Genomic DNA, 27250 nt, shown 5'->3' with positions numbered 1-27250 from the left:
CTAAGTGGAAAAGCAACCTTGCATCCAGTTGCCTTCCTTTTGGCACAGTTTTGAGCAAATGGATTTTGAGTCAGATCAAGAAGAGGATCCAATTAAAGCTTAATCAGAGGACTTTGTTACTGGTCCAGCCTTAGATTTCAGCCAAGTCAGTTCCTGATTCAGCTGACCTGAGGCAAACAGTAAGAAGGTAGCAGGAAAAGTTGAGTCCAGGGAGAGCCTAAACCCTCTTTAAGCAGTGACATGGTCTTAAGATAGGCTAAATCTGAACACTTACATGCATTTGTGCAAATATGTTCCAAGCCCCAAAACCAGTCTGAGTCGCTAATTCCTGTCTAAAACCCACAATGCTCCAACCACTATTCCTGACTGGACTGCTACAACTATTTATGGAGCTTTATTGGGAACAAGATCACTAAGAGTAGTGGTCCATTTAAAGAAAAAGAAGACAGAATGAAGCCCAAGAAGCTTTATTTGTATATTGTCAGATTATTGCAGATTCTTTTCCTAGTTCATTTCCGAGTCACGTTAGCAAGCATCAGTGAGCAGCCAAGATTGAAAGCACAAACTTATTTTGCTGTCAGACTGAAAAGATTTGTTATTGCACCTTCACAGTAAGCAAAGACTATGCACGGGCTACCTAAATTGCCACTTACAAATACACTTGTAAATTGCTGCACTCCTTGGGTAGATATGGTACCACCAGGGAAAGGGTAGTATGGCAGGCCAGCTAGAGGCCTGCTGTACCTGGAGAAAAAAAAAACCTTTGAGATATCATTACTTGTCCAAAAAAAGCCCTAGCAGGTTAACTCAAAAGATGTAGAGTTTTGCTCAAGTCCAGAGAAGATGTCAGAGAGCGTACACCCAAAGTCCAGTCCCTCCCACATCTGTATTGCAGCTGTGGGTATTCAGTGCAATGTACATGGGTGTTTGCCAGAGCAGCGAGTTGACTGGTCACCACCTTTCCATAAATCAGGAAGGAGTCCTATGTAAAAAAAAAAAAAAATTAAAAAAAAAAATTTAAAAAACCCCAAAACTCAGAACAAGCAAGTCGATCAAAGTTAGACAGACTCTTTTGCATTCATCATGGCACCAGCTGTTTCAGTTTATTTATTTCTTCAAATAGTGGTAGGCTTCCTACTACCCACTCTTTTTTTACAGGTATTTACATTTCAGACTGCTACCAAATCTGTTACACTAGCAATGAGTTAAATAACAATGGACTTTTTTAATTTACCTAGTCATCCACAAACCCTTGAAAAACATGTATTTCTATTTTACCCATTAGAAAATCAGGTTTTTAATTACTGTAGCAAATGTACTAGTGTAAGTTAGATAAACAGCAATATCATTATCATCATTTGTCCCATTTTATTTTCATCAGCATGGTGAGGGTTCAAGAACACCAAGACAGGCTTTGCAGAACACATAAGTAAAGGAAGGCAAAGGCTTCTATCACTTTGCACGTCTAATGCTCTGAATCTGAATGCTCATTTAAACAGACTGCCAAATATTAACAATTATGAAATGCCTTCCAGAATTGCTTCAGAAAGCTGGCCTCTTCAGTCCTGACTCTGAGTATCTGTTAATGTGCTTATGTCCAAAACCACAGTATTAATAGCATCTTCTAGTTTGGCTCTCAGAAATATGGTCTGCACTACTTTCAGTTATTGCCTGCAAAATGTTGCGTCCTCAAGTGTTGAAAGAAGAATAAACTCTTTCCTAAGGAAAGCATACATTTTGTGTAATTGGAGTCTTATAAATCATGTCCAATTTATATTTGGAAGTCAGCAGATGAGGGCTCTCTTAGTTAATTTCTGCTTTTATGGAAAATTTAAAACATGGCCAAACTCACAGCTTGAATATTGTATTCATAGCACTTGAGAAAAAAAAATCATATTTTGTTTATTGTAGACTAAAAATTAGTGAGGGATCTTATATATTTCCTAATAATTGGTGCAAAAATGAAGCCTGACACAAAGTCTTGATACATTTCCCTTCTCCTTTTTTCTAAATCAGTTTTTCATGTACACACCAATGTGGTTTTCTCTCTCCAACACTGCCTGTCTACATTTCTAGCTGGCTTTGCTCTACACAAGCCTTACACTCACAGAATTTAGGAGCTAAGCAATCCTCAGAATTGGAAGATTTGCAGAACATGCAAATCTTAACCTCAGTTGCATGATATGAAGTAAAATCTGGGATAATGTCTAATAAAAAAAGAATCCTTTAGTGATTTATTTGGTTTGAAAAACAAAACCCACTTAGTGCACAATAAATGTAACTAAACCAGCAAGTTCTTCATTTTAAGTTAGCTGTATGTTTTATAAACATGTTCAGATGGCCCAGCTTTGAATATGTGGAGGTGGAAGAGCCACTCCCAAAGAGTTAAAGTGTATCACCTATGATCCATGATGTTTAAACAATGATATGCAGAAGCATGACAAACTCACCACCGCTCTAAATTTAACACAAGACAGAGCTTTTAAACACTCTCAATACTTAAAACTGAACTTACCATAAAAGAGTTTCCGATCCCAAACTAAAAGTGCTAATTGGTATTATGAGAATTACACTCATTCATAAAACAAAAAATTTACCTGGAACACATTATCATGCCAACTAAGTCATACACATCAATAACAGAAATAATTGTGTGTACACTGTCTTTCACAAGCTACAGATCTTCAAATGAATATAGTAACATCTATGTCATTCAGAATTACAGGGCCAGAGGTACTCTATACACTTTTCAAACCAGGCCACATGTCTGAATGAAACCATAATATGCACCTTTCTTTCTACAATCAGTCCCTGTTCATACAGCCTCCACACAGAAACCCAACTACACGGTGGCCACAAGACCAGCATGTTATATGTGCACATATCAGGATACACATCCAGACTCTGCACTGTGTGACAAACATTTCATTTGTCGTTGTGAGGAATGCATCTCCATCAGATGGTAACCCAGGAGCAGACTGACCCGCTGAGCTGCACACACCACACAAAAACGCAAAGTTACAAAAACTTCCAGGCCAGGACAGTCCTGAGCCAACTAACAGGGCCAAAGAGAAAGGGTCATGAATCTGCAGCACAAGTGGACACCCCTGCCGCCCCCATTATAACAGATGCATTACAAACTCCAATTTCTACATTAATCCTTTGTTCATGAGTTCAGAGAATCTAAATAGCATGATTCCGTATCTAACAAACCTTAAGACCTTTAAAAAATACACCCTGTGACTACAGGAACAACATATGAGGGAATAGTTCAAGCACATACACAAGCATAGAAAGTGACTAAGTTTCATAGTGTAACATTTCAGGAAAGCACAGTGTGTACTAGCAGCAATTTTTAATTCCTAAAAATAACAGACGGATTAAGTTCTGGGAAGGAAATGAGAGAGGCTGATGGTATAAATTGGCTACATCAGAGATACACACACAAACATCCCTTTCATTTGACGAGGCATTCTCCTCCAAACAGGACACTGAAGTCCTATACTGTTCCTATACTTCGTGCACAGCCAAAGTCAGCTGTTTTGAAGTGGGAGATTATGAAAATCAGATGGCTAGGTCCATTTTCTCAGCTCCAGAATTCTCCAAAGTCTCTTGTTTTCTCTTAGGAAAAGGCAATACTCTGTTCTGGGAACTGGTTCTGAACACTTTGAATTTAGCCCCTTCAGTGATCATAACAGTTAACTGGAATGAATTTCAGCTTCAGCGATCAGAAGAATGAGATGGTGCTGGCAAGTTGAGGAATTCTTCAGTATCTTCTCTTCAGAAGCAAAAATTAGAAACATAGCAACTTCAAAAAAGAAGTGTATGTCCAATTTGGTATATACAGAATTTATACATCCATAATTTTTGGGTGGATTGAGGCCTCCCTGAATATTCAGACAGTATGTCTCTAATACTACATCACTTTATCACATGTGCTGCTTTTAGACAACCCAATCCCTATTTCCTCATTACACTTTGCTCAAACTAGTGGATGAGACTATTTGAACCATGGTATTTAAACTACAAACAGACCACATATTCAGACTAAAACAGACAGATCCCTGCAGTTTTGCCACATCTATGTGCTAAATTTGTAGCCTCTTAGATTCCATCGCTGTGTAATGTTTGTCCATTTTCTGGAGAAGCTAAAAAGACACATTAGAATAGCAAGATTCTGCTCTCAATTGCTTCTATCCTTCATGCATATTATTGGTACCATGACATTAGTTATTCTCAGCTGCCTTTATTTGAACTTTTCACCATATGGCCAAAAAAGTGCTTTGTTTTTCCCAACCACTGCCTTGTCATTTCATCCCTAGCCCTGGTCCTGTCCTTTCCCATACCTCCTCAGAGAGTGGCAGCTCTCTCTCACCAGCAGCTATACAGCAAACACATAGTAAGTCTTTTAATTTAATTTTTAAAAGCGTTTCTCACTGAGACCTGGTTCCTGCTAAACAACAGAAATGGGAATCACAGCAACTAAAGTTTCACAACAGAGCGATTGTATTTCATCCATACAAGGGACCCTGGAGAGAACACAGATGAGAGATGGGGATATCTGGGCTACAGCATGTGCTCTTTCCACTTTGCACCACTTCTTTCCACTTTGCTTGTAAATACACCATATTTTATTCTCAAGATCTCATTCCCCGACACAGAATCAGAGTTTGTTTCCCAGTTTGTCTCGCCACATTACAATCTCATTTTCCCCACTTCCTTCCCAAGTGAAGCTGTAGCTTTTGAAGGAACATTATAAAGATATAAAACTTCCAGACTGGAGCAGAGTGACTGAACCTTTAGGGCAGGACCTGGTTACTGGACAATAGCCAGTGCCAGAGTCTGAAGATCTGAAAAGCAAGATGCAAGAACTGCACAGCTGACAAAACTACTCTCTTCTCCTCTCCTATGAAGTGCTTAATGTAAGTATAATAGTTAAACAGGCTAAAAACCACAGGTCAGGGTTTTATTATTTCTTAAAATTCTTCTAAATGAACTGTCTTTTCTTGTGTTAAATCCACAAATGTCCAAAGAAATCCACGAATGTCCAAAGAAAACCCCCTGCCAAGAAGTCATGGCTACAAATCTTCTTCCCAGGAAGAATGCTCTCATAATTTTTTAATTTATGCCTTTTCAATTTAATGAAGTATTTTTTATTGTTAGAGAAGGAGTGAAAAGCTCCCAATATCTACACTGAAATATTTAATTATTTAATAATTCCTTTACTTAGTGTCCCTTTGCTCATTTTCTGGCCAAGATAGAGAAACTGGTGTTGTTTTTCTCATTTCTGAAACAGGAAACACTTGACATCAGTCACAGCTTGTGTTGGGAAGCTGGGCTAATGTATCTGCAGAGTTCCATCATACAGCACTACAAAAAAATCCATCTCCTTAACAAGTATGGAGCCAGTGTTGCCCTAGAAAAATGACAGAGCAGTACCAATAAAGATCCTTTTCCACAGATAATGATCTACTAATCCTGGATATCCATCCACACTTTTATCCACATGGATTGCAGTAAGGTCCCTTTTTCCTCTGGGAATGCTGGTAATGACTAATAATTAATTGCTGCTAATGATCACTTAGGCATGAAAGTTGAAAAGTCACAAAGTGGTATCTTAAAAGAGTGACATCAACCCAACACAGAATATTCTGAGTTGGAAGGAATCGACAAGAATCGAGTCCAACTTTTAAATGAATGGCCCATACAGGGATTATACCCATGACCTTGGTGTCAACAGCACCATGCTCTGACTAACTGAGCTACCATCAGTTGACCCTGAATAATGCACCAGAGTCCTCCATCAAGAAGGAAGATGGAATTGGTTGGTCTACCTTTATCACTGTTGGGTCTGGCATCAACAGACACCACTGTGGCATACCTCCACAACAACTTCTGACATTTAGATTCACTTCACCACAAAGTATGGAAGTAAAATATATTAATCTTGCTTAATTGAAAGCTGTTTCAAATTTGAAAATACACAATTTACTGTAGCACTTGAAGCCTTCAGTGTGCTAAGTGAAAGGTAGGATGCAATAATAGTGCATAGAGCAGGATGGAAATCAATTCAGAAAAGCTAAAGAATCAAACCTGACATTACGGAATTACAGAACAACTCGTGGTCTAAAGCAAACACAGCAGCTCTACAGCTCAAATTAACTCCAGCAGAAAAGTGATGGCAGGGAAAGGGACTTACAGTTGGAGAACATCCACCATCTTAAATGAAAGAAGTTGAAATTAAAACTTGACATTTTTAATAAGTCAGTTCCACAGAGGGAAAAAAACAAAAAATCATCATGAATATACAAGTGCTACTATCAAAGAACTACTTTCCAAAGAGAAGTGAAACCTAAAAGTGAAAAAAACTCAGTCTTCACAGAAAAACTAAATGCTAGGGAATAATGTTTTAAAATGCAATTCTTTCTACAAGATGTTACAAAATACAATTCAGAAATTTATGAAAGAATTAATTATGATGAGAACGATGGGTCTTGGTGGTAAGACAGCTGATCTATCACAAACTAAGTGTACCCCATCTGGCCTACCAGTTCTACACATGCACACTTGGAGAATTAAATAAGGCTGAGCACTTTATTGGTCGGGGACTGTAAATGATGCAGTTTTTGGGACAGGAAACAGAAACATGATCTCCACATCGCCACCATTGTGCTATGTGCTCCATTACAATTCACAGCTCTGTCATTTGAGCCGCTTTCACATCAGTAACCCAATGCCTCAGCCTGAACACACATCTGGTAATGTCATGCACGTCGTGTGCACTGGGAGCACAGGTGAGGTGATATAAAATGGGTGTGTTTTGAAGTGAATCCAGAATGGATTGGAAATACATCTAGAAATATTAAATACAGTGACCATAACGGTAGCAGCCAAAGCTCATGAACAGTGAGCTGTCTTAAATAATTCTTGGTAGAGATACTTTGCCATTAACACACACTCATAAATAGCCTACATTGAAATAAGAAACTGCTTCTTCTTGACAGCAGCAGAGCTAAACAGAACTACAAAGCAGGGGATTCTCGCCAACTACTTGATTATCTGCTAGGCTGTGCAATGTGCTCAAAAATATAGAAAAAAAAACCCAACAAAAATGATACTTTGTGTTCTCATTATGGGGCAAAAACTTTCTTTGAAGTTATAATACATTCTCCATCTCCCAGAAAGGCAATTTCCAAAGACACCATAAGATGGAATGGTGAGATTTACATTTATTTTCTTCTCACTAATGGCAATTGAAAATGCTTTTTCTGTCTCTGAAAACTGTCCATAAGAAGTGTAGTATTCCGTACTCACAAAAGACTGTCATTATCAGAAGAAAATATGAGGCAAATAAAAGCACTGCTTCAGACAGGCAGTACTACTGCTTCTCTACTTTATTATATAAAACCCAAGCTGTTAAATTAAGGCAAGGAAGTGTCTTTTGTGTGTTGTTGTGCTAGGAACACACAATTACAGTGAATGGAAGATGATTATATATATATTTCAGTGAAGTCAGAGGAGATAGATTCATGAGTTTTGCATAATTTAATCCTTAAAAGATGCTTCCCATTATCTGCTGATTCTTCTATCACTTGTTCGATGCCAACATCGTGGTCTCATTTCCTGCAGCCTTCTCCCCTGCAGGATTTGGTCTACCTCTCCTGTAAGTTCAAAAAACTGGAACTGAAACTGATCCTCTACTAAATTCTGTAGCCATTCACCCTTTTATTTTCCTGTGAAGAAGTACTTATTTCATTTCCACTAGGTGCTATAGGCGTCTTCCCTAGGCAGAACTTTAAAAGCTACGGAATGCTTCAAAACCAGGAGCTGCTTAGTCATACATAATGAATACAAGCTATGGCAGTATCAGAAATACGAGCTGACTACTATGAAACAGTGCTGTGAAACTGAATTACAGAAGTAGAAAAGGAGCAAAGGGGAAAACTCAGCACAAAACTCCAGGAAAATGAAATGATGGCAGAAATCAAGGTCACCAGCTTTAAGGGAAAGAAGCAGGTACACATCGTGAGTACCAAGTGGTACAGTCCTTTGTGCTAAAGCTGCCCTCAATAATAACACCCTACTGGCTACAGCATTCTGGCTTTTCACAGCCCACAATGAAAAAGTCTCTTTTCTGATTCCTTGAAGATCCACTTCCAGCAAACTAGAGTAATTCACCCATTCATACCAAAGAACATCAAATTTCAAGATAATTTCAGAGCCAAAAAATACTTTCTCTCGAGTCACTGTGGTTCCTCCACCTCATCCCACCAGCAGGCAAAAAAAAAAATTCAAGAAAAAATTAAGCTTAAGAACCCAATCTAGTTACATTAGAAAGATAACTTTAAATAATAGAATAAATTAAACAAATAAAAGGATAAATTCCATTCAAGTTTTGTTGGTATGTAAAGAAATTAACAACTAAAGGGAAGATGAATGAGCTTTCATGTAAAGACACTGATACCAGCACTATGCATTGCTCTTGCTTGCCACAGCTTTTCCAGGAAGATGTGCAGCTTCACACACAGCAAACTTAAAATCCCAAGAGCAAATTCAAGTTCATCTATGTTTTGTAAATATATGGCCACAGGCCAACATCTCAAAGTATATAAAAAAAGAAGGCAAAGGAAGGATAGGATGAGACCAACTAAAAAATAGAAAGAAAACTGTAGAAACTATCTGAAGAAAAACCCAAAAACCACTTTGTAAAGCCATCAGACAGGATAGGAGAAAAATGCAGTTACAGGTGGGGGCTTTTTCCCCCCAATTCTAAGTAAAGGCATGAAAGTAGTTCTGAAATTCCACTATGAAATTATTATGAAATTATACTAGAGAAATGAAATTGGTCAAACACAATTACAGATTCTCTAACATTCTCTAATGTTTTTAAAAAATGGTAACATTGCTGTGAATTCCAATTGTACTGCAGCACAAGGAATTCAGGATTTTAATAACACTATCCCAGTAACATGCAAAGGCATTTGCAAAATGTATGTCAAAATCAATTTCCCAGCACAGGCAGTATTCTCTACTACTGCATGAAATCCTGAGGGACTAGTTTGAACTGACCATGACTGCAATCAACACATTTTGAAACCCACCCCACTGTCACCACCTGTGTTCTCCAGACAAAAAAAAAAAAAAAGCCCTTTATGCAGGGCAACATGCAGAAAAAGGATCTCTTTCTCAGAAATATTTTCTACCCTGCAAGTATCTCCCTTCTGTCCTTTCTGTACCGCCATCTAATCTATAATCTGATAAAAAAACCCTCTTTGCTCTAGCTTCCCACCAGTCTAAATGACTCCTTTAGTTAAAGAAATACATCGTCAGTGTTTGATTTAAAATTCTTAAACTAAGAATTTTCACAAATGAGAAACCTTACACAGTTTCTTCTTTGTTATGAAATTAATAAAAATAGATTTAATACAATATTCAAAGCAAATTATGTCATGGCATATTTGCCCTCTTTTAACAATCTTTCCCCTTGCAAAGAATTCCACTATTTTTTAACATGCTTGCCATGGACTGGGAAACTTCATAAAAATTACCATTAGCTTTATAATGTAATCACCTTGGCATTCAAAGGCAAATGAATGCAGACTTTGTGCCTTTATTAAGGCTCATTTTACACCTAGTATAGAAAAAAACATCACTCTGTGGCTAGTAATGTCAGTGATAAAACGTGAGCAAAGTCATGCTGGCATCTATTTATCTGACACTTGCACATTGAGATAACGTGCCCAAAGACAATAAAAATAAATTAATTACTAATAAAGCCATAAATACAAGTTATAGGAATCCTTGAATAATTGATGAAGTGTTTTGGACTGCAGCTGCATGACAGCCCAGGGCTTCCAGCATGACTGCTCCTATTGATGATAACACTACAAAGAGCCCTGCCCACAGCTCAGGCAGCCAATGCCAAAATATTGAATGCCACAAGGAAAAAAGATACATTTCAGGAATTTAACAGGCTGCACTATTCATGCATGAAATACAAAAACTCCCACTGTAAAACTGAAATCAAAAGCTAAGACAGGACGTCAATAGTGACTGGGATAATTCCATGACATGAGAAATGTCTCTTGCTGCAAAATACAGTGCTTCAAGCAAGTAAAATTAAAACAGACCTTAACAAAAGGATTAAATTCTTAATGAATACCTGCTTATCATAAAGCAGGTCTGTCAGAGAGATCTCACTTTGAAATTAAACTCATTAATGCAAAAATCAATAACAACCTGACAGCAAATGACATAACTCAAAAGATCAAGTGTAGAAAGTCACAGCCTTTAGTTAACAAATACAATGGTGAGCATGCATGTACTGTGTCTGTCTGTTTTACTTTATATGCAGCTCCTCTGCATTCTTTGAGGAATTATGCTAACTCCAAAGATCATCTGGCTTCATCCATGGGCCTAGAGGTCATTGATAGACACACTGTCAATTTTTTAAAACTTCCCATCTTCACCTGTGTTACCAACAGCAGCTGGGAAAGTAAGCTGTTTCTGCTGCTTTGCAGATAACAAAGATTTACAGTTTTGAACCTTGAATCAATGGAATTCCGAAAAAACCTGCTTGTTTAGTACAAAGACAAAGTTCTGAGATGAAACAGCATTTTTCTACATAATTTTAAAGTATGAATAGTACTAGAGCCTCTCTGTTGCATGCAACTTGTTTCGTGGACACAGCCTATGTATGAACTAGCAGCTGTCTCACATTAACATGCTTAACACACATACAGTTACAATATAGATGCAAAATTACAAATGTTGAATTAATTTTAAGTTAGTGTACAGTTGATATTAGCCCTTTTTTCAGTGAGAGTCAGAATCCCATAAATCTCAGCTACTGTTGAGGTCTTGGTCTTTATTTTCTTTGGCTGGGTTATAGCTAAACATATCTACTCTCCTTTTTTGAGCTTCAATCACTCAGTAAAGTAACTATTATTATTTTGTCTATTGGGTTAACCTGTCTACAATCACACACTACTTTTATCAAATTTGAAATGCCACACAGCAGTCATTTTGTGTGCAACAAGATAATGTCATGTGAACAACTGCATTTGGACATTTTAATGTAAACAAGTCTAATGAGACCTTATTAATTTTGTGGGAAACTCTCACATATTTCCTTAGCATGCATTTGGTTCCCACAAAAGCCCCAAACACCCAGCCCCGGCAAAATGAAACCCCTTCTTTCCTCTGACAGGACAAGTCCCTGTTGGAGTATATCAGCACCAACCACAAAGGAACCCACTTTTAGTACAGTGGTTTGACTATCTCTACAGTTTGGGACTGTTTTGTTTTCCACTTGGCTGCCAAAAGGTTTAGTTTCCTTCATAGTGAAATCTGTGACAAATGAAGCAGCAGTAACAAGTCCAAGACACCCAGTCCCATTCATGAAGGCTGAGAAGGTATAAAAGTAAGACTGTTCATTAGTAGCATGCTACAAAGCTGTTCCAAAGAATCTGGGTTCGTAAGATAAGGGTAAAATTTAACTTCTCCCTCCTCTTTTTCAGTTATGTCATATTCCCTTTAAAAAAACTTTTGAGAAGGAACTCTTTTGAAGCAAACCAAATTTGGCTATCCATTTATTCAGCTCCCCTATTTACTTACTGTCTGCAAACTTCCAGTTCCTGAGGAAGCCAAGTAAGACACTTGACAAGAATTGCCTCCAAGTCTATTCAGGAGCTGCCAAGAAGTGGGATTCCTCCCAGATGAGGATGTTACTGCCATAAACACTTCGCAGGGGTCACCAGGCTTGTGGTGAGCTGGTTTTAGAAGTCTTTTCAGAAGATCAAAGTGTTTCTGCTCTTCCTCTCCCCAAAACCACTGGGGACAACTTAAATATAATTTGTATGCTTATATATATTGTGTATATATATATATATGCCAGCATATAATTGTTGACTTAATGTACTGCCAACAACCCTCTCTGCTATGATATACAAGAGCATGATTTCACAGGTATCCAAGATGTAGGATATGTAGTGGACAGCTGATTGAACCCTAGCAATCCTAAATTTGTCCTAGTGGAAAAGAAGAGTTATAAAACCCTAACACCTTTCAAGTATCACTCATATCAAATGCAATATCCTTACGGAACATTAGGCTACCTGTTTTGGTATCCATCTGAATTTATCATCCTTGCCAAGCACTCAGAAAGCCAGAACAGCTGGGGTGGGGGGGATGAGAAGAGGGGGTGGTGTTTGGGGGAGTGGTGCCCATTTCTGCCACAGCTGGACTTAGTCACAATGATCACAAGTTCTTCCATCTTTAGGCCTGACAAGTTTGACTGCAACGGAGCAGATAACTGAAGATGCCACAGCCTCAATTCCTGGCAGGGCTCCTACCAGACTGAAAGACAGCATAGCAGTTGCTCAGCGGTCACAGTCAGTCAGCACATCTCTCAGTTTATTCTCTGACTAACACCCCCCCCCCCCCCCCCCCCCCCATTAAATAGCAGGTCAATGTAAGGCTCACAAGAACCACGGCTAAAAGCACTATTAGTTTCTGAATGAGAAAGATGTGTCCTTGAACAAAATCCTTCCCTTGAACAAAACAATTTTTTTTCCAGATGATTACAGAACTTCCCTTCTCAACTAGGCAATGAATACTGTGCACCTGTTCGGTGGGAAGAAAGTTCAGCTGTGGTTAAGTCAGGTCTTACAGTGCAAGAATGAAAGCTCTCAGAAACACTGGCAGATTCTGGAGAGTCAGAGGACCACTTGGTGATAACACAGTTACATAAACAAGGAGAGGGAAAAGAAAGAATAGAATCACTGGAGGGAAATTACAGCAAAAGAATTACTATCACATGGGGCTGAAAGAAAATATGTTGTTGGAATCCATTACAGGAAGAAAATCTGACAAAACATTGAGGAGGTAGAGGAGCATTCTCACATTTTCAACACTATTTATACAATTCTATCTGTTAAGTTCAAGTACTCTTGTTGACAAACAAAAACACCTTCACTTTCAAAACCGTATGAACATAGTTCACAGAAGAGAAGATCTTAAAACTTATTAAGGTAATACCATCGTATTAAGGTAATACATCTTTTCAATGTGGCCATTTCAACAGGCTAAGCAGTTATGGAACTACTAAACGACAATCGTCCAAGGAGGGTTTATGAAAACAGTATTTTTATAGTACCATTCAATGTGCTTAAAAACAGGAATTTTTTTCTCATGCTAAAAAACCTCAGTCATTAATAAGTTTTACAATTTAGACTTAATGTGCTCCTTTTCCAGTCACTAACGTCACACACTAAGGCCTCATCTTGCACTTTAATGACTTCTTTGTATACATCATCTGGCAGCGTCAAGGGTCTGAATAAGGAGACAGCACCAGAGCTCTGTTCCATAAAGACTTTCAACTCCCAAGAAGCAGCAGCTACACTCGTTTTTGTCCCAGAAGATAATGCATACAACTCCTTCTTCACTGTAACTGTATCTGCCGTGCATATAGCACCAGCATGAAAAAAGGTACTTTTTACTGTTTATTTCAAGTTCTGTCCAGTGTACTTTTCTTTATGTGTCTGTTATGTAGCCATCAGAACAAAGTTACTTGTGAGAACAAGTCTACTGACACCTACTCATCTACAGTCAAAGCTGAGGATAAACACCCATGGAAAGAGTCATCACCCCAGCACAGAGAATAATATGGAGGCAAGTGGAAGGAATGAGAAAATTTTCAAGCAGTTGGGATTCTTGCTGCCTAAAGAAAGTGAACACAAGGCTCATGGAGGCATGTGAGCCTTCTCCAGAAATTAAAACCAGCTGTTAATTTTCTCACTCTCCTTTGAGCCCTGATTTCACTGTGAGGAGTCAGTATCCTGTTTTACAAAGCAAAGTGGGCGGCTGGTTTCTTTTTCACAATGGGACCTGACCTGTTGGTTCTGCACCTCCTCAGATGAAGGCACTTGGACACACTACAGCTGCTCAGCTCCGGAAGAAAGCAGATTTCATTCTGTAATAAAATACTGCCCACAGTCATCCTGAGGGTAGAAAATGTATGGCTTTGAATTTATTTTAGGACTCTTGTTGACGAACTGTATCTGTAAGATACATAGACTATCTACACAGCTGGGGTGGATTTTTTCTGCAATAAAGACACCTGGAAATTTGACAATTACTGTCAACTAAATAGTCTCACAAAGTTCTTTAATTCCTGCTGATACACTGCTATCAAAAAATTCAAGCCTTGATTCTTATCTTAAACATCCCTCGACTCAGACAATGAAATCAAGCAGCTCTTCATTTAGCAGCATCTAAAGACAGACTGCAGAGGATCAGAAAGTTTGTTCAAAGTTATGATACTTGTCACAGTATCACAGAAACACAGAGAAAAACAATGCAAAAAAATTATTATGTAGAAAACATCAGACAAAACCTCAGTGATAAAATTAAAACCTGTCTTCCTCTTTATATTTACAAGCCAGGTGACCACATAATTACACGTACTTAAACGTCCCAGTAAAGTCCTAGCTACAGGACATGTTCTAGGGCTTAAGACAAGAACAGACTGAAAGATAGATTTTTTTTTTTTCCCATCATGTCCAGAAACACAAGAAAGAAATTTACCTTTTGGTAGAAAAAAATAGTAACATCGACAGAACCAGAGAAGCTTGACAGTTAATAGAATAGTCTCTGAAGCTTGGAAAAGTTTGCTAATGCATGTCAGCTTTTCTCCCCAGGAATGAAACAGACTGACCACTATCTTGGGTAGGACTGTTTGAGATTTACCAACCACAACACAGAAACCACAACAGCATCTTTTGTTGACTTAACTGGAAAAAGAGAAACCCTGCCAAACACAAAAAAACATCATGACAGGACTAAGTGTTCTGCATTTGTCACATTGATATTACTAAAGAGCTCCTGACTGCTAAAACATGGAAATGCAAATACTGCTGACAAACATAAAAGCCAGCTGTATTACGAAAAGCATGTTTTTTATAGGAGCAAGTTTTTTTAGCAGCGGAGAGAACAAGTTGCCATCTTGGTTCACACTATGAAAACTTCTAATATTCTACTGCAGTGATGAATATTATAACGCAAAAGTTTAACATGTGCAATTAGAAACCCCATGTCATAAATAGTCTCTTTCTATACTAGGAAACATTTTTCAACCACATTCAGTCTTCACAGTCTGTTATCTCTCAGTTGACTATGCTACACCTCACAACATGAAGAGTTTCACAAGATAAAGCACAGTGCAGCAAATTCATATGTTTCATACAAGTGAATTTGGGAGGAAAGTATCTGTCCAGACAGACTGTACAAGACACACATAAGAAGCTGAAACAGCATCAGTTACAAATCAAACAAAAAAAAATAAACTAACCAGCTGGTCTAGGGTAGAAATACTAGACACCTTGATAAAAAAGTTAAAAATATAGAAGACACAAGACTAAGTTCTGTAGTTTAAGCAGAGGACTCAGTGAAGAGAACCCTCCCTCCCATTCTGATTTAACCACTATCATACAAGCTGCTCATTAATATGGCCTTACCTGAAAGCACAACTGCAGAAGAGCCTCAGTAACTCTTAGAGGAGTTAGAGGACAAAAGCTTTACACGAGGCTGAATATGGTTTAGAGCTTGACCAGAGAGGGAAAGGTAGCTCATTACTTTTAATTCCTCTTATTAAAAACATAAGTGTCACCAAGAAAATTCAGTGCACTGTTTTGCACAATTCCTTTAGAAAATTCTGAGACCTAAAATTCACTGAAGATCTTTTTAAAGTACCTGCTGGATTTCTAAAAAGCAACATAAGCACTACTTCCATTAAGATATTAAAAAAAACCCTAATTTTGGCTGTGGAGGCTCACCACAACCTGTTATTTATATGTAAAGGGGCCTTTCCAATCAAATAATAAAGCTTGTCAGTGACAGAATAAGTGATTACTTTCATCTGGCAGCAGGATAACTGTAACACATTGTCCTAATGATCTTCAGCCAGGAAATTTTAAATTGGGCATGCCCTTACCACATCTCAATATCTTAACAATACCTTCCAGATACTAGCAAAATGAATAAAGACAACGAGCTAACAAAGACATCTACTGTTAATTTCTTAAACACATCCATTTCTAATTGCAGGGAACAACAGCATAAACTCTAGTTAAGCAGAGTTCACAAAAATACTGTATTTGTCAAAGGAAAACGCAGTCCCTTTTCAAACACGTGACATTCAAACACATGACATTAATAAAGAGGTTTCCCTACATACACCTACCAAAATAGAAAAGTTTTTGATCAGTGGACATTCAGGATGCTATCTACACTTACAGAGGTTTTAATTGCAACACACAGATTTAAGTTTCCAGTAATCCTGCTCAGAACAGATAACCAGGGACAGACCAACACACAGCAAACAGGTCAGTGATAGAATAGTGCACTAAGTGGCAAGTGAAGGCAAGGGCCACATTAAATGCTGAACAGGTGAAATTTCTAGGGAATGACTACATGAGTAATCTCTCCTGCAGAAATTAAATCTATTAGGCAATTAACTGCCTGAAGTGCTATATTCCACTACAGGGATCACAGCTGAAACTGTCCTCCTTCAGATTGTTAACACCTGGACAAAGCCATTAGGCTTGGAAGTAAATCACTGCCTTTCCCTGCAGCTGATCCTGCAGAAGCATTCCTGAAGACTTTAACGTTTTTATATGCGTTTCTACAACTTCCCTGCAGGTCCCTCACAAGTCAGTCAGTGTTCTCCACTTTACTTTGAACTAATTAATTCAAGACAATTAAGTCAAGCTTTCAGTATTAAAGAGGCCTCTGGGGGAAATAAAGCAACACCAATGACAGTGTGGAAGCACAAAGAGAACTGAAATTTCACAGTAAACTCTCCTTTATGAGAAAGAACCTTGCTCTACTGTCCAGGACTTTTTTTTCAACTTTCCTCTCCTAAGTCTTATTTTCACAAGATGAATTTCATGTCCAGGATTTATTATAATCAGTTTCCTGGGAAACATCCTGGCATGCTACAGCATCTCACCAGATTAATGTCACAATTACACCTTCAACACTAGAGATGTTTTGCAATAACAGATCTACAGCTGTGATTACAGAAAACATATAGGGAATTGTGTGTAAGTTTAATGTATAAGAAAAGCCTTCACCTACACGTATCACACACCCCTTTTCAGAAAAAGGAAAATGGGAGCTTGATTTCTGCCTCAGTCCCTTTATGAGTGAATTAACAACTGAACTATCAGGGAAAAATAATAAAAAAAAGAGAGAACATTTACTTTATTAACTTCTTTGCTTTCCTTAAGGATCAAAAAATGTGTTTTATTTCCAAAAGATGTCCATGTTTCATTCAGCCTGCAGCACCTTGTTAACTCCATATTTAATAGGAAATAGAAAAAAAAGCAGTGAAACTAGTTTCAGGTTCATTCTAAGTGAAAGCTTGTATCAATTTTTCAGTTCAGAAAAGGCAAGATAAAATCTAAAGCACTGGACCAGAGTAAGTATGACAAAAGAGCCAATAGAAGTCACATCTCTGTGGATTTGAACACATCTCTGGGATTTGAACCCAAGAAGATAACAACAGCCTCAGACTGCTACTACTTATTTTATGCTGCTGGTCTAAATATCAAAACCATATTGACGATCAAAAAAAATCCACCTAAAAGAACTTCTGACTAATGGTACTGGAGTTACTGAAAATTGATAAATTACTACAAAACGCACAGATTGCAAAAACAAATTAAAGATGGCTCTACAAATCAATGTTAGTATTTTAAGGTTTTGAATAATATATCACATAAAGATCATCCATATCATTGATGCTGCAGCTAGACGTGATCCATATACTAACAGCTTAGTAACTCTCTGACAATATAAAATCCCCCTGCAATTATCACAAATACATGCAATGTTTGTTTCCAGTATCTAAATCTGTGTACTACATTATGGTTTCCAAGGCCTGCAATGACTGTACAAATGAAGAGAATGTGAACTAATCCAGTGAAATGAATGATTCTAGAGGAGCTCCATGCAAAAAAAGTGTTCTCAAAGTTCACATTTTAAACAAAAGTAGCCAGATAACTAGAACTCAACTTACGGTTCCGTATTATATTGTATCCCATTTTTATTATATTTCAAAGGATAAGAATTAACACTATCACTTTATTGCTGCAAAAGAATATGGCAAGAATATTGACTGGTCTTAGTACTGTATACATGTAAGAAGCATTCAGATATCTAAAGAGAAAAAATTATTCTAGATTTATATGGTATTAAAGGGTGCTATCTGCCATGATAATGACACAATGCCTCTTTTTTCCTGGTCACTGTGGATGGCAGCTTAACATTCCAGTCTCATCTCTGTATTTGTTAGTCTGCCTCCTTCTTATTACCTTAAAACTGTTTTTACCTTCCATCAGGACATTAATTACCCATGTAATCTTTTCTCCCATTTTAAACATGCAACAGCAAAGTTATAAACAAAAGTAGGCTGAATTATAACCACAATTACATTCATGCTTAAGACCTTTACAGATTCAAGAGGCATACAACCGAGATGTTTATTCTTCCAAGTCAGAGATCCTAGCTCTTGCTTATTGTCATGTATATTATTTAATTCAATGAATATTAATTCTAAGATGGATTACAGATATTCTAAATATTCAGAGGTCCTGAATTTTCTGGAGGATTTTTAAAAGCAAGGTGAGGAATATGACAGATTACTGTCTGCCTCTTGAGGATCTGTGAAGGCTTCATTAACAATTCCACTAGAGAAAAGCAGTTTTAGTACTGCATGATGAGAATACCCACACTTACTGTGACAGTTCAGGAACCCTCCCTATAAACAACTCATGAACTTCATCTGACATTTGGAAGTTGTTTTATAAATACTGGGTTTTTTAATTGACTAACTCTCATACACACTATTTCCAACCATACCACTCCCAATCAGACTGGCCATTAAGAATAAAAATTGCTTCATTGAGTGAGGTTGATTTAAAGTCAGTAAAGAGTTCTCTCCTGTTTGTCCACAAGGAGGAAGTGCAGAGAGAAAACACACAAGCAAGAAAAATTCACTGAGAGGATAAAACACAAGCTTAAAAAGCTTTGAAAGAAAAGCCTACACAAGGGGCAATCTCAGTAATTTTCAGAAAGGAGAAAGAAGGAGGTCTTATTTAGTTGTAGACACATAAGTTCACATGAGAACAAAATGTCAGAGAAGCTTTGTTATGAAGAAAAGCCGGAAAGTGCAGAAGCCAAGAGGAGCTGGGCTGAATCCCAACAGTCACTTGAAAGATTTATGGCATCTCCAGAAGGTGCTTAGAGACCCCACAGAGGTTCAGATTCCAGGGGCTTAAAGAATGAATGGCCTAATGAAATAAATCCCTAACACATAAGCCAGTGAAATGTCCCACCAGAGGAGGAACTCTACTGGCAACCCCAGTTAACCTGTATGTTATTAAAAAAACCAAAACAGAATGAATTCATGTGCAAGTCAATGAGCCAAGAGAAACATAGATGGTTAGTCCTCAGAGCAAGATGATGAGATTTTAACAGCTGCAAAGTGTTGAGCTAATGCTCAGAGGATATTCTGCTGTTTGGTGGATTCTTTCCCTCAGAATCACATGGAATAAAGCTGAGTATCTGCTCTAGGTCTCCTTGGCCCCAGAGATAGACTTGAAAATATACAGAGAGAATTACCATACTCTTGGAGACAGAATATCACTGGGAATCATTTCTTTATAAGAAGCTTTGACTTCTCAGAGACTCATAAACCAGTGAAAATAGCAAAGCCATTGGACTTGAGTGTTTCAGACCATGTAATTATCACTTATGTTGAAATTAAATGAAGGAATGAACAACACTTAGCCTGTATCTCAAAGTTGATGTGATAAATACACAATGCTCAAATGAGCAGTTAACAATGACCAAAAAACAAAAAAGAGGGCTGGATATTAGAAAAGTCTAGGACTTCAGTTAATCACAATAAAAAAATATAGGTATTGCTGGACAGAAGAAAATAAAGACAAATGTGTGTACTAAGATGAAATTAGAGCATGCTGTTAAAATTGGCTATTGTACTAGAACCAAAGGAGTACCTTCCCCACTTCTGCTATCAGCAGTGACTGTGACCATCATAACTACAGTGAGGACACAACTGGTCCTTCCAGGTAAAATTCAAACAGCATTCAAAGTGGGAGGACTCAACATAGAATTATTATAAAATGGACAAAACAAACTTCAAGCTTGCAGCCATAACCATTCTAGATCTAAACAAAACAATATCTCTTACAAATATCAAATGGAGGAACTACAGAAAAGGGGAAAAACTGAATGTGGCAACTACAATCCTATCAGCCTGACTTGAATAGACTATTAGAACAACTTCCAAAGAATAAACACAGAAGATAAAGCATCGGCCAAGTACTTCAGTACTTCTAATAACAGATTTTTTCTAGGCACAGAAGAAAGCTGATCTGTATTTAATAAAGCAACCAACAGAAATCACTTTTCTTTACATAGTACTTAGAACAGACGGCACAGCTTTTAGTCAAAGAATCATATTACAGAAAAACAGGTAAAGCAGGAATCAAAACAAGTTGTCTCAAAAAAGGAAATTAACATATATGTTGGTTGTATTGATAACCCGCTTGTTAAATCTATCAGTTAACCAGAAAAAACCCAGGACATAAGCAATTCAATAACATTCACTAATTCTTGAAACTAGAAAGCACTATCAATGTGGGAGATTAAGAGAATCTTTATACAGAAGAACCAGAAGACTGATGTAACAAATTTAGAATGACAAAATATGAAATTACATACCAACAAATTAATATTTTTTGCTGGGAGCTGGGAATTTATTCATTGGGAACTGAAGAGAAGAAAAAAAAAACCCAAACATGGATGACTGTAAGTCAAAGTGATCCAGCCTAAAAAATGCAAACTGATTTAGGTGAGATGTTACCAGTTAAATACTAACATTCCTCTGCAAATAACTTGTCCACTTGGAAAACACTGAATATAGATGATGGAGCAGAGGGGTCCAGTGGTCTGGCTAGAGCCAGAGACTTGATGAAAACACCTGCCTGACCATGTGTTTTAGACAGCACAGCAGTTCTGATACATTTCCCAGAAATACGGGGTAGGCAAGGGGAGGTATAGACACTGGGAGCCTTTGGGGATGGTGGGTACTGAGATTTGCACCTGATAATCCCTACCAGTGTTTCTAACTTTGATCCACATTTACTAGGAAAAATTACCATGACTAGTGCATGCTCATAGGCCTAAAACATGGTTTCCATTAGAAGCAATTAGCAAGAATGATGAATGATAGCATAGCATAAAATCAAAGTCTCAAAAAGTGCACTATAAATGACCTCCAATAATATGTAATAGACATGGAAAACATTTGTGTTTCCTGGTGATTTCTGAACATGGCATTTCAACAACAAAGTTTTAAAAACTGAGGGATAACTTGTGTCCCACAACTACAGGGTTCTGGAAATGTAACACATGGCCTAGTCTAACTCCCAAATATTGGCTAGGGTCCTCCCTTCAGACAAACATTTCTGAAAATTAAAAGCAGTAAAACTTTCAAAAAGGCTGTTTCAGCTGTCAGGTCTTTCCCCCATCCTCAGATAGAGGTACAAGTGGATATTAAAATTTAAAAACAAAAAAAATATTAGTTTTGAGAAAATGTAAACATTACTTCTTTAATTGAATATTACAAACCTAAGAGACTTGAAGTTTGTTTTTTTATCAATGGAAAGAGAACACAAAAGCAGCCTGGTATCATAGCAAAATCATTATAAAACTGTACCCCAGCCAAAATTATTGCTAAAGACACCAACTTCAAAGACAGCTAAAAAAAGAAAAGAAACGAAATCCAGGATATGGAATTTACTTTCATAGCAACAAAAGGGAGCAAACAAACAAACAAGGGCCACATACATGGGAGGCTGCCATTCTTCTTTCTTTGGAAACCCAGAATGAAATGCTCTCTCTTAGATCCTTTAAAAGTTATACAAATCTAAACCGAAATGACAAAGAATTTTCTAACTTGTAACTTCATTTTCAAATTAAAGTTTTGGGGAAAATAACTATTCTATTACTAGTGACAGCAGCACACATTGTTTTAAAATGTGTTACATTAAGAAGGAGTTCTGTGCTCTAGGAAAGCAGGATACATTTAGTTTGTTTAGTATTAGTCTGTTTCATCCCCTTTCTCCTACAGTGTCATGCACACAGCACTCTCCTCCCCTCAGAAACTCATAGACACACATTACATTAGTTGGGATTTTCAAAGTGCTGAGAACCTGAAAATCCCCCCGAAGAACAAGCTGTGGCTGATTTCATTGCAGCTCGTGTTCCTGAGCTCCCTGTATGTTTGAACAACAACAGCTCTTTGAAAAAACCCTCCCAATTCTCCCCACTGTCTCTCAACTTGTCCAGTCACCAACTGGAGTGACACTGTTGTATAGTATTACTATAGACCTACACAAGCACGAGGCAGAGGCAGGAAACACCAGGTTCTGTCTATTTTAAAACCCATCACTACCAAATCTTGCGCTCTGATTAAACAGACAGTGTTCAATTTGAGCAATTTTTACTCTGTCCTACTTTTGCACCATGAGCTGGAGACTAAATCCTGATGGGTCTCCTAAACCTTTCAAAAAGGCTGTTTCAAAAAGTACCAAGTGAGCCTTGGTACAGCTGGTGCTGAACAGCTACCCCAGAGCCTCACTGGAGTAACTACAAGTGTAAGCACTGCACAGCATGCTTCAAAACATCCGAAGGGCTTTTAGTAATTTAATTTCTCTAAAAGCTGTAAATCAGGTTCTGTTGGATGTCTCCACGAGCAGCAGTAGGTTTTGAGTGTTTTGTGTACTGTACTGAGCAAGTGCTGAGTTGGTGCTTTAAGGTCGCTGCTTCCCTTCCCCTGAATGTAACTGCAAATTCTAAAGCTTAAACTCTGAGTTAATACATTCTTGAGATAATGTATCATTATGAACTAGTAGTACACCAAAACCCCTACCTATGCAACATGCACTTACAGTGCCAGTAAGGCTTAAGCACTAACAGAGGGATAATCCTTCTCTCCAAGAGATTATTCTTCTCCATTTGGGAGCATCTTAAGACAATCTTTTCAGAAGAGAGTAACAGACATGCTTTATGGAGTCCATGTCCATGTAAATGCACATTGATCCTACAGAAATGTCAATTAAGCATCATAGTGATTAAAGTACCAAACTGAAATCTATCCATAAAATTACCTAATAATTAAAAATGCAACAGCCTATCCAAAGATTAATGAAATAACCTTAAGTAAAAATGATTAGGTGTCTATGTATCTATGCAGAGTGTTTAATATGTGACCCTACTGGTGTAAAGAAGCAGAGATAAAGATATCAACATATCTGTGACTGATAACAGTCTATGAGAAAACAGTTTCACACAAATGATAGGTCTAATATTAATGCCACAATACAAAAGGACACATGGAAGAAAAGGCTTTGGTAAATCATGAGCTCAAAATTCAAAGCAGGAAAAACTGAATGTGTAGAATAAAATTCTATTTTGTTCAGTTTTATGCAACTGAAAACAAAAGGTCATGTAGAAGGTAATGCAACAGAAGCAGAGTGCAGTCATCTCCAGCAGTTTCTTTGATTGGTAAGATCCAGTTCCTTGGACACTGCATTAAACCATATGTGTTTGTTTATAACTGTTAGAAAAAGAGCATACACAAGTTGTTTGTCTCACATATGTTTAGCCAGACATTAGCTAAAAACTGCCCTTCCTGTTGCCCCTTTCCCAGTACCAGATGTAGGCACAAGTCAGTGGAAGTGGAGCAGACAAGGCATGACAACCTAATTCCTTGCATGAAGGAAGTAGCTGGGGACAAGGAGGGGGAAGGGGAGACATAAACACTTTACACAAGGTCAGTGCAGGAGATTGAGACATCTGTCAGGGCTGGAAGTTAGTACATTTGCTTTTATTGCAGCAAATAATGTTGGTACTGCAACAGTTCATGCTTAAGGCAGTGCAGCCTGTGAGCACAACTAAATAGGCATGAGTATCCTGATTTTTATTTCAAGACATATCCCACAGGAAATGGAACTAGTAAAGTCTGGCATAAATGTAATTCTTGTTTTCATTTAGTATAGAGAACAGGAAGAGAGAGAACCTAGAACTGCGTCTCTAATGTACTTTCAGTTATAGAATAAAAACCCACTTCTAAACAAAGCACTTCAAAGCATTTCAAAGTCTATATATTTGACCCATCTAGAGTAACCCAGGTTATCAATGGGAAGCTTGTGGAAGTGAGGAAATAGGCACAAAAAAGGATTGTAACATAAGCATCGTCCCTTAAAACATGTTCTGCTAACTCACATTGTCAGATGCTACAATGAAGCTTGGGTTGTACTGTCAAGTTCCCCCTCATAAAGAAAGCCCAGTTGAAACTTTCTTTACCCTATTTCATTTAAATGGGACTAACTGAAGAATATGAATTCACTCCATAGACAACTTAATCAGTAATCCACCTACTTTGGTACATATTTCCTTCCTCAACCTTCAAAACCCTTAACAAGTATCCAGAGGAGTCAGCAGAGTCAGATACATTTTATATCCAAGCATAGCCAGCCAGCCCACAGGTCCTTACAAAAATCCCTTCTGCATTAGAGTGCACTAGTAGTTACTGTAAATGCTTAAAAATACTACATTTGGTCATGTATGTGTTAGATAGGATACAGCTATTTAATCATCTGCACATTTATCTACATACCATATAAAATTATGTACGCAAGTGTTTATAGGAGAGCAGTTCAGTACTAAGAGGTGAGAAGTATCTGCACATCTTCTGTTGCAATGCTAAATACATCACTACTCTCCAGGCATGACAGAAATCCCGTGCAATTCAATTTTCTGAGAAGAATTATTTCACCTAAGTGCCAATGAAATTAATGATTTTGTACAGCTTCTTATATAGCTGTCTCTAAGAGCTTAGAACTGATTGAATGAACTGTGATTTATGAGCATCATTTTAAAAATCCATTACTCCTCCTGAAAGAAGTGCCTTTTTACACAGATTAGTACTCTTTTCTCATAGACTGAGAGGAAGGGCACTATCTTCTATCAATTCTATAAAATGTGAACTTTCTTCTGCTATATTTCCTTTGTAAACAAAGCTTAATATTATACTTTAACCAGTGGCACATTTCAGCATTTGGTGTTAAAGAGTAGCTTCTGGCCAAACGCCTCTTTTTTTTGTTTTGTTTTGGTTTGGTTTTGGGGTTTTTTTGGCTTGGTTTGGGTTTTTTTGTTGTTGTTTTTTTGGGTTTGTTTTTGTTTTTCTTTTCCCAGCTAACAAGAATGAGTACTGGAAATTAATGGAGAGGTGATACAGCAGATGTATGAAATCATAAGAAGTCAGGACCAACCCTTCTCTTTGTCTTCAGGTTGAGAGCAAAAGGTGCTTTCTCCTGGAATAGGCAGCTGATTGATACACCCACTACCACAGCATATTAAGGCCAATGATATTTGAAAAGCTGAGGTGAGGGCTAGGTAATTTTCATGGAAAAAAAAAATCCATTCAGGGTTACAAATGTGCAGAAACTACCTTGCCTGGGATGTCCTCAAGCTGAAAATGGTCAAACACCAAGTATCCATGAGAGAAAATTCCACGTGTACCCTGCTCTTACACTCATCAAGGGTGTATGCTTTTAGCTTCTGTGAGAAGGAGGATATGGGGCTAGATGGGATATTGGTCGAATACAATACATACACTGACTCTTGCATATAACACCTGTCCCAAATGAGCTGTGTGATATTTTCCCCCAAGGAAAAATTGTTGTTAGCTTGTGTTAGCTGATATCTCTGCTTCCATGCTGTTCACACAGCAGGATTTGAAAAATCAGTTGGACAGAGAGCCCCATTCCTCACTACAGAAGTGTTCACAATAGTTGGACACTCAATGCGAAGTACAGATTGCTCAAATTCTTATCATTGAAACACTGCAAAGCAAGTTTCTCCAAGCTATCTACATGGATGCTGAAGCTCATAAGATTCTAAATCAAACTCATGCACTTTAAAAGAAAAATGCAGACTCTGGAAATCATTGATTTTTTTTTTCAGCATGCAACTAGAAGTTTGTTTTCAAGAGTGAACTGAGCCATGAAGTAAAATAAAAAGGCTCATTCTGCTGCATGCCAATCTGCCTTCACAGTAAGATGGAATCTAAGGGATTCCTAACTCATCTGTTTCCCAATGCTTTAAAGCCTTCCAGGAAAGACTAAGCCTTCTGCTGACCCAGCAATTCATGAATATCTGTAAGGACGATAAAATGCCATTAATATTTGATAAATGGCCAGACCCAGCCATACCCATCCATTTACAGCTTATTAATAATTTGCTCTAGTGTACTATAAGACAACTGCTGATGCCAATTCTTTGTATAAAAATGAACACCAGCAAAACCCATCTGTTTCTGAACTGAAATGACTTCCATCTAAAAAAGTAGTTCATGACCATTACTCCAGGAGGTCAGTGGCAATGAATGAACCCTTGCTGGACACTTAACTGAAATGCTATTTATTATGCTGCATAAAAATCTAAAAATTAAGCAGCAAAGGTATTCAAGGACTCTATCTGCCACTGGTGCTCTGAGTAGTCTATTAGCTAGTATTTTAATACCCAGCTCTCTGCAATATAAAGCCTATGATTAGGAATTTTTAATATCATTACTCTTCTTCCATAGTTAGGAAGAAGACATATCTAATTTCTCCAACACGAATATTTTTATCGCATATGCTTCTTTTCCTATCACAGCTATAAACTGAAGTATGCAGAAAATGTTGGACTTAGCCACACATAAGCTTTCAAAACTTCCCTCTTTCCAGATCCAGTTGGCTGACATCAATTAAAAGATTTTCCCGATAACTGGGAAAAAAATATAATTTGCTGCAATAATTTTTAAAATGTTTTTGTTCTTAAATTTTAACATAACTTTTAATTCTCAAATAAAAGCCAATTTTTCCATGTCAATGTGGTTTTGATGTTTCAGTATTTCATATGTTCTCTAAATCATGGATTAAGGTAGCAAATGGCTGTAAGATTTATTACACAGATGGGGGGCAATTACCTTTGGAGATCTGTTTTTTTGCAGGTGTTAGACACTGAAAATTTAACACTTGCCACCCATATTTAAGAGTAACCACAAACTAAGAGAAGCAAAAGTGAAAGAATTCCAATTCTCATTTCCCAGGAT

At 37.6% G+C, this 27250-nt stretch overlaps 1 protein-coding gene across 1 annotated transcript in view; it reads right to left on the bottom strand.

The window, feature by feature from the left end:
* DCHS2 (dachsous cadherin-related 2) overlaps positions 1-9242 on the bottom strand; it is a 79966-nt gene extending 70724 nt beyond the window's left edge. The window contains exons 1-3 of the mRNA XM_066185083.1: positions 9237-9242; positions 2984-3055; positions 920-982 (exon numbers count right to left, since the gene is read on the bottom strand). Coding sequence (XP_066041180.1) covers positions 920-982; positions 2984-3055; positions 9237-9242 — 141 coding nt within the window. The remainder of the gene's footprint in view (positions 1-919; positions 983-2983; positions 3056-9236) is intronic.
* Positions 9243-27250: the final 18008 nt, after the last annotated feature.

This window comes from Chamaea fasciata, unplaced genomic scaffold, assembly GCF_029207755.1.
Source record: "Chamaea fasciata isolate MVZ Bird 193981 ecotype frontalis unplaced genomic scaffold, bChaFas1.0.hap1 SCAF_6, whole genome shotgun sequence".
Classification (NCBI taxonomy): Eukaryota; Metazoa; Chordata; class Aves; order Passeriformes; family Sylviidae; genus Chamaea; species Chamaea fasciata.
This window is presented reverse-complemented; position numbering and strand designations above follow the sequence as displayed.